The 8,673-nt window shown below is 43.2% G+C and overlaps 1 protein-coding gene across 1 annotated transcript; it reads left to right on the forward strand.

The window, feature by feature from the left end:
• Positions 1-4,041: 4,041 nt before the first annotated feature.
• On the forward strand, positions 4,042-6,551 carry CENPVL3 (centromere protein V like 3). The gene has a single exon (XM_031022808.2). It carries the CDS (start codon positions 4,042-4,044, stop codon positions 4,825-4,827), a length of 786 nt encoding a protein of 261 aa, XP_030878668.1. The 3' UTR covers positions 4,828-6,551.
• The last annotated feature ends 2,122 nt before the right edge of the window (positions 6,552-8,673 follow it).

Here is an 8,673-nt window from a genome sequence, read left to right on the forward strand (position 1 = left end):
TATATACCCTGCCTTTCAGGGAGAAACAGTAGTCCATCCACACTTGATTAGAGAAAGTTCATGTTTATGGGTGAAAGTCGGCTAATAAAAGTAGAAGGAAAATTAAAATGAGAAAATCACCATTTTGGGGCACCTGGATGGTTCAGTTGGTTAAGTGTCTGCCTTCGGCTCTGGTCATGGTCTCAGGGTCCTGGGATCAGACCCCACGTCAGGCTCCCTGCTCAGCGGGGAGCCTGCTTCTCCCTCTCCTTCTGCTACTCTCCCCCCGACTCAAATAAATAAATAAAATCTTTAAAAACAAATCACCATTTTGTAATCAAACAACAATCAAACAATTGAAATAATTGGTTCAATCAAAGGTTATCAATGGATTCTTAAACCATTAGGCAAAAGTTGGAAAGGAACAAGATATTCACAGTGTCAAAATAACACCCCTCAGATTACTTGCTTATTGCAAAAGGAAAACTCTACCTCCACAATGGAGAAATCTGGCAATGATTATCTTAATGAAGATAGAGCATTTAGTATCATTACTAATGGAATAACTTGACATCATGAACCTCTGATGTGATGCGATATGAAGTATACAACATCTGCCAAAACAACATACTTGCCAAAATGTGTAACTTGAATCTAATTAAGCCTTTAGACCTGATTTTTAGCTGTAGAGGAAAAATATTGGGTAGAAGATCAATCTAAAGGACACTACAAGGAAAGAATCAGGCAAAATCAGCAATTGACTGGCCTGGTTCATTATTTTTTTAACTTCAAGTTTTTATTTAAATCCCAGTTAGTTAACATACAGTGTAATATTAGTTTCAGGAGTAGAATTTAATGATTCATCACTTACATACAATACCCAGTGCTCATCACAAGTGCCCTCCTTAATACCCATCATCCCTTTAACCACCCCCCCCACCTCCCCTCTAGTAGCCTTCAGTTTGCTTTCTATAGTTAAGAGTCTGTTTTCTGGTTTGCCTTTCTTTCTCTTCCCCCTATGTTTATCTGCTTTGTTTCTTAAATTCCACATATGAGTCAAATCATATGGTATTTGTCTTTCTCCGACAGACTTATTTTGCTTAGCATAATACTCTCTAGCTCCCTCCACATTGTTGCAAACGGTAAGATTTCATTCTTTTTTATGGTTGAGTAATATTCCGTTGTATATATATACCAAATCTTCTTTATCCATTCATCAATTGTTGGACAGTTGGGCTCTTTCCATAATTTGGCTATTGTTGATAATGCTGCTATAAATATTGGGGGTGCATGTATCCCTTCAAATGGGTATTTTTTTTTATCCTTTGGGTAAATACCTAGTAGTGCAATTGCTGGGTCATAGGGTAGTTCTATTTTTAACTTTTGGAGGAATCTCCACACTGTTTTCCAGAATGGCTGCACCAGCTTGCATTCCCACCAACAGTTCCCCTTTTTCCACATCCTTGCCAACATCTGTTGTTTCCTGTGTTGTTAATTTTAGCCATTCTGACAGGTGTGAGGTGGTATCTTATCATGGTTTTGATTTGTATTTTCCTGATGATGAGTGATGTTGAGCATCTTTCATGCGTCTCTTAGCCATCTGTACATTTTCTTTGGGAAAATGTCTATTCATATCTTCTATCCATTTCCTTTTTTAAAAGATTTATTTATTTCTTTGAGAGAGATAGAGAGAGAGAGCATGAGCAGGGGGAGAGGCAGAGGGGGGAGGGAAACAAGCCAACCCCCTGCAGAGCTCGATCCCAAGATCCTGAGATCATGACCTCAGCCAAAATCAAGAGTCGGATGCTTAACGGACTGAGCCACCCAGGTGCCCCATCTTCTGCCCATTTCTCTTTTTTTTTTTTTTTAAAGATTTTATTTATTTGAGAGAGAGAGAGCACATGAGAGGGGGGAAGGTCAGAGGGAGAAGCAGGCTCCCCGCTGAGCCGGGAGCCCGATGTGGGACTCGATCCTGGGACTCCAGGATCATGACCTGAGCCGAAGGCAGTTGCTTAACCAACTGAGCCACCCAGGCGCCCTCTTCTGCCCATTTCTTAACTGGATTACTTGTTTTTTGGGTGTTGATTTTGATAAGTTCCTTATGTATTTTGGATACTAAACCTTTATGGGATATGTCATTTGCAAATATCTTCTCCCATTCTGAAGGTTGACTTTAATTTTTGTTAATTGTTTCCTGCACTGTGCAGAAGCTTTTTACTTGATGAAGTCCCAATAGTTCATTTTTGCTTTTGTTTCCCTTGCCTCCAGAGATGTGTCTAGTAAGAAGTTGCTATGGCATAGATCACAGAAACTAAAAAGAAATAACCAAAGTTAATGTGTGAATTTTCATTAGATCCTGTTGAGGGGGAAAATCTTTTTATAAAACACATTTAGGAAACAATTTAGGATATTTAAATACATACTGGGAGTTAGATGAAATTGGAAAATTATATTGATTTGTAGATGTGATAATGATACTGTGGCTATACAAGAAATTAGGTCTTGTTAGCCTTAAAAATAAAGCTGCCAGTAATTTTACCAGCAAAAATGGGTTTATGTGGAAATGGCAGAGAATTGCAATCCAGGACAAGCATGCTATGGCAAAACCATAGGCAAGTCCAACAAACAAAGGAGAGGAACATAATTTTATGGGGAAGAAGGAGGAATTTGGGAGATGTTGTTTTGAACAAAAGTCCATTGGAGAAAAGAAAGAGTTCAGGGTGATGACCATTTCTCATTGGCCGAGTTGCAGGGGTAGTGGATTTCTTGTAGTAGATGCAATATACATCTTTCCCTGTTAAGACAGGCCTATAATTGATCATTCTTTCCTATTGAGATTCTTCTGTTAGGGGTCTGTAATTGACAATTCTTCCTGTAGTTTCCCCACCAGCCTCCCCTTCTAGCATCCCCAGTCCACTTTAGTGAGATTTTCCTTTATTTATTGTCACAGTCTCTCTTCCTAGGACATGAGTGCTGAAATATTGAGAGATTAAGTGGCATTGATGTATCTTGCTTAAAAATATTTTTCAGGGCGCCTGGGTGGCTCAGTTGGTTAAGCAACTGCCTTCGGCTCAGGTCATGATCCTGGAGTCCCGGGATCGAGTCCCACATCAGGCTCCCTGCTCAGTGGGGAGTCGGCTTCTCCCTCTGACCCTCCTCCCTCTCATGTTCTCTGTCTCTCATTCTCTCTCTCGCAAATAAATAAAATCTTAAAAAAATATATATTTTTCAAAAAGTATATACACATACACATGCATATATATGACAAAATGTTAAGAATTATTAAATCTGTGCATGGATCTCTGCTTGCACCCAGTGTGTGTAGATGTCACTACTTAATTCAGAAAGCACATTTTGGAAGATTCCTGTTTTCCCAGGTACTGATTATACTGCAAGAAGGAGGATCCATGCTCATTTTGTGGGGTCTCTCCTCTGGCCATGCACAATGATCACATCAGTTTCCAAAGAACAAAATTTCAGCTTCATATTTATAATTCTCATAGCTGTTAATTTTTCTCAGTATAGATGGACAAATTAATGCATTGTTTCTTCTTTTCCCTCTTATTCCTTGAAGACAAATTTACACAAGTAACCTTCTTGTCCTGTATTTAATTTAACACCCAGTTTCTCTCTTTGGGTCCACTGGTGTGTTGTAACATAGTATTGTGGGTCGTCATTTTTATTAGCCCGACTATAGTACAATTACACACTACACATTTTGTGTATGTTTCAGTTTGTCTCTTCTACACTAGATGAACACTGCTTATTTTAAACTGTTCCATCTGCTGCTGCACGCAAGCTAGATAAAAGGTCTGCAGCATTTTCAGTGTTTCAATATTCTAAGGGTACGCTTCTAATTTGAATGAACAATAGAAAATATTTAGAAGGGACAGCTGATAGGCTTAGCCAGAATTTCAGGCCAGTAAAGGCTGTTTTGATAGGGTCAAGGGGTCTCTACATCACATTCAACAAGTGGCCAATCGGGCTGACGCAATGAGGCTGCTCAGCAACTTACTAAGAAACCAGGGGCGGTGGGCACGCGCTGGGAAGGCTGCAGGCGCCATGGGCAGGGTGAGGTACGGCGCCGGCACCCAGCCGCGGGGGCGGAAGCGGCCCGGGGATCCCGCCGCCGCCTGCGCAGCCATCGCGGTGATGGGCGCGCGGCGCCCCCCTTTCCAAGTCCGCGTGGGGAGCCACGCGGCGGGAAGGAAGCCCGCGGCGGCCAGGCGGGATCCCGCAAGGTTGCGCCGGAAGCGCTGGTGGCGGCGGGCCCGGGAGGCAGGCTCCAAAGGGCCGCTGCGATCCCCGAAGCCGCCGGCGCCCGCCGTGTCCCCCGGCGAGATGGACCTGGGCGCGCAGCGGGAGCGCTGGGAGACGTTCAGGAAGCGGCGGGGCCTCAGCTGCGAGGGCGCCGCCAAGTTCCTGCTGGACACCTTCGAGTACCCAGGCCTGGTGTATCACACCGGAGGCTGCCACTGCGGCGCGGTCCGCTTCGCCGTCTGGGCCCCCGCAGACCTGCGCGTGGTGGATTGCAGCTGCAGGCTGTGCAGGAAGAAGCAGCACCGACACTTCCTGGTCCCGGCCTCGCGCTTCACTCTCCTGCTGGGCGCCGAGAGCATCGTCACCTATCGATCCCACGCGCACCCGGCGCTGCACAGCTTCTGCAGCAGGTGCGGGGTGCAGAGTTTCCACGCCTCTGTCTCTGACCCCGGCGTGTATGGCGTCGCCCCGCACTGCCTGGACGCCGGCACGGTGCGCAGTGTGGTCATCGAGGAGGTCGACGGGGGCGACTGGGGGGAGGAGGCCGTGAAGGAGCCCAAGGCCATCCAGAACGCGTCCCCCGAGTGAGCCCCTGCCTCTCCTCCCGAAGAGGAGCGGTGACTGGGGCCGCAACACGGCTGAAACATGCCCGGTTCCCCCCTCTACCCCCCCCTCCCCCCGAGGAGCCACCTCAGTGCTTGTGAAGGGATTGCTGTATGAAAGAGGTCGGTTTCTGGGCTGGTGAACCCGTGCTGTCTCTCCAGCCCTCCACCCCTTCCCTTTCAGTGTTTTGCGACGGACTTGGACTTGCTTATGATCAAAAAACTGAGCACACGTTTGTCTGTCCACAGCCCTAATCTTCCAATCCAATAAACAAGTAGCGTCTCTACTTTTTCAAGTCGCCTTGTGTAACACTCCCTTGTATTCTTTATTCTTCATAGAGTTCTCATAGGTCATTTTCAGATCATTCATACGTACTGTACCGTTATGGTGCTATTGTGAACAAGATTGTTTTTAACGGCCGCACCTGGTATGTAGGACCACTCACTATATCCAAACACTTCTGTGAACATTTATTAGGACGTTTCCTACTGATTATCTGTGTGCGTGTGTGTGTTTCAGGTAAGCACTCACGTTTTCGCTACTTAGAGATATGCATTGATTTCAGCCACATTGCTTATTTAATGTGTTTTTATATAATATGTTTAAGGCTCATTAGTGTGACATACCTCACTGCACTTACGTTTTCAAATGATGCTTCCATTTTGCTTGGTTTTGTTTTAGAAACTGCCTGTGGGTAGGGTGATGGGGAGACAGAAGAATGAGAAAGATGTCTGTGCACTGTATGTACGCCTTCTTTGATGTTTTGAAATTCCTATCTTGAACATGTGTTAAGTATTCAGATAAAAGGTGTTCCAGAAATAAATACTAAGTAGAAAACTATGTATTTCTATGTTGTACATTATAAATCAGCATCAATTTATATGTAATTTCTTTATACCTGAGATTTTTATCAAACAATAGGTGTCTTTTCCTATCAAATGATATGTATAAAGACCATCATTTAATAGCTTCATAGAATTAAAAAATGTGGATCTTCCATAACTTATTAACCAACCTCTTCTCATGGATAGTTGCCTTTTTTCCCAGCTTTTCATTATATTAGTAATATTTTGAAGGAGAAAAGTATGAATAAATACTCTCAGTGTTCTCTTCCTTGGATAAAAGGGCCTGGAACTCTTTCCATCTCTTTTTCTTGCTGTCTCTCTTCGGTACATATATTTCATTAGATGTGCATACAATATACATTGAATTAACTTGACATATCTATCAACAACTTAAAAATGAACTAAATAGGTATGTGTTTCCATGTATTGCAAATAACATGACAGCCATCACACAGAAAAGCTATCATCCTTCAATCCTTACCTCTCATTTTCCATCATCCCCCCCACCCCAGCCTAGAGGAAGGAAATTTAAGACTTGGTTTCCCTAACATGACCCTCTACTCCTCAAGCTTCCTCCTTTATTATTTGGAATAGTTTGGCCTATCCCTTTACTGCCTAGAGGCTGAGTTGAGGTAGAAAAGGGAGAGAGAGGGGGAGAGAACATGAACATGCACATATGCCCGTAGGAGATTCAGTCATCCTGGTGGTCAGAAAAGACCAAATTACACCTAGAGTTACACCTATGTGACATTCCATGGTCTACTGCATGGATGGGATCCAGAGGGAAAGAAAAAACAAATGGCTCAAGACTTCATGCTTCTACCATGTCAGTGTTTCTGTACCAATAAATGTGTGTACGTATAATTTCTCTGTTTCTGAGTGACTTTTCTTTCTGAGTGAATATTGATGTTTCTTCTCTGTGCCATGTGCAAATCATTCATGAATTCATTTTATTAAAAACTCACATTCAAGAGTTTCAGAGAGCATTGTTAACCTGCATACCATTTATGGGTCCTAGGCTGCTTTCCACGTGTGAGAATGCAGGTAGGGGACAGTTGTGTGGTGAAAAGGGATGGGAGACAGTGCTAGAACCTGAGGATGGACAAGCGGTTGGGAAAGGGAATGATCTCCCAGATATCTGAGGATGGAGATTTGGAGAGAAAGAGAAGCAATAAGCAGCTCAGAACCAATGAGGAATGCTGGGGAAGGACAAAGGGGTTTAAGAGTCTTTGGGGGTTTTGGCACAGGTTGTGTGATGTCAGTGTTTTTTTCCCCTTCTGCATTAGCTTTTTTCCTGTTGCACAAAAAATATCATTTAAAAACTACATAGTAAAGGTTTGTCCATGCACCATTAAAGTCATCATGGACACTGATAGTGAGTGGTCTGTGTGCCATCCTTTAGGCATCTCTTATTTCAAAGAAAGTGCAAGGACCTGGCTTGTGGGTCTGGGCTGAAATGCCAACTCTTCTACCTACTACTGTAGGCATAAAATCTGTAAAACCCACACTATCCCTCACTGTGAGGACTAAATGAAGTCATACATAAAGTCTTCTGGCACAGTGACTGATAATGCACCAAGAATTTGCTGTGGTTATTGCTCTTATTAGATCAGGACATTGATAAACAGAATCAATGGTCATAATTGTATTCAGCTGTAGGATTAAGACACCTCCATGTGCATTCTCTCAGGTGCCATTTTTTTTGAGCCACTTAAAGTGAGAGTCAGAGCAGTCCAGTGATGGGGTAAAAAAGGAGTAGTAAGCCATAAGTCTACAGGATGCTAAATGCTCCATCCCCTTTTAATGGCTTCGTCAAACAATATCCACTGTTTCCTCTCTGTCCTCATAGACATGTTCCTGTCCTCATCCATCCAAGCTGTTAAGAGGGGAATCACCCTAGACGGAACCTCATCCTACCCCACCTCATACCTTATTTTCTCTCCAGCTTTACCCCTTTTTTATCCCTACTGGGTGTCCAGCACTGCTCTCCATGCTAGGATAGAGCAATGAACAAAATGCAGTGCCTAGGCCCCTATCATTTCCGTCTGGTGGATGAGAGAGACAACCATGAGCTTACCATAGAGTGTGGCTAGGACAAGAACAGGGTGCTGGGGGAGCACAGAAAAAAAGCCCCTACTCTTGAATCAGTTAATAAACTTCTCTGGGCTTCAGTTTCAGGGTCCTCATCTCTAAAATTGTTACAGTAATAATATTCCTTTCCTAATCTTGTCCTCTCTCCGGGGTGAGATATAAATGAACCTAAAGAGACCAACTATATTCCAGGAGAAACCACGAACTCTGTGCCATTAGTCACATAGCAGGTTGGAGGCAAAGCATTCTAAGACCCCTGGGAATCTAGTCTATTCTGGGGAATGGGGGCAAGATTGGTGCCATTTCCATCTTTTCTTTATGTCTTCACATCTACCGAAAGGGCTTCTTTTATTTATAATGTATTCTTAAAATTATAGATTGTAAGTAACTAAATTTAGTGCTCACGGGTCATGCTCTAAAAGGGGTACCAGCAGTGGTATATCACCCTCCGGTGGACATTGTAAGTAATGTCACATTATTGCATGGTTTTACTGTTTAACACTCGAGAAATTCAAAGGGGATGGGTGATGCTTTCTTCCCCAGAGTCTCTGGGAAAGAAGCCCAGTAGTTGGGATGCTTTTCTCTACAATAAGTGTTCCAGGAATTACAACCAACAAGAACAGTTTCAAGTAGAAAAAGAAGACTTGTCTCTTTCTGTGGGCCTCTTTTCATGAAGGAGATCCTTCATAAAATCATTGCCCCTGGATACTATTTCCAGTTTCCCTTTTCTCACTGAATGAAATCTTGCACTAGTTAGTATATACTATTAAGAAAAGAACCTCTATCAGTAAATTTCAAGTCTTTAGTCATGTCTGTTCATCCAGCTTTATCGGTGACATATGAATAGGAAATTGATGTGGACGCATTATTTCTGCTTTTTATCCTTATCCTATGA

The sequence above is a fragment of the Leptonychotes weddellii genome, chromosome X (genome assembly GCF_054177405.1).
Source record: "Leptonychotes weddellii isolate Sample4059 chromosome X, ASM5417740v2, whole genome shotgun sequence".
In the NCBI taxonomy this organism is placed as follows: domain Eukaryota; kingdom Metazoa; phylum Chordata; class Mammalia; order Carnivora; family Phocidae; genus Leptonychotes; species Leptonychotes weddellii.

Coding starts and splice junctions, on each gene's coding strand:
- CENPVL3 (XM_031022808.2), top strand. CDS start 4,042: ATGGGCAGGGTGAGGTACGGCGCCGGCACCCAGCCGCGGGGGCGGAAG.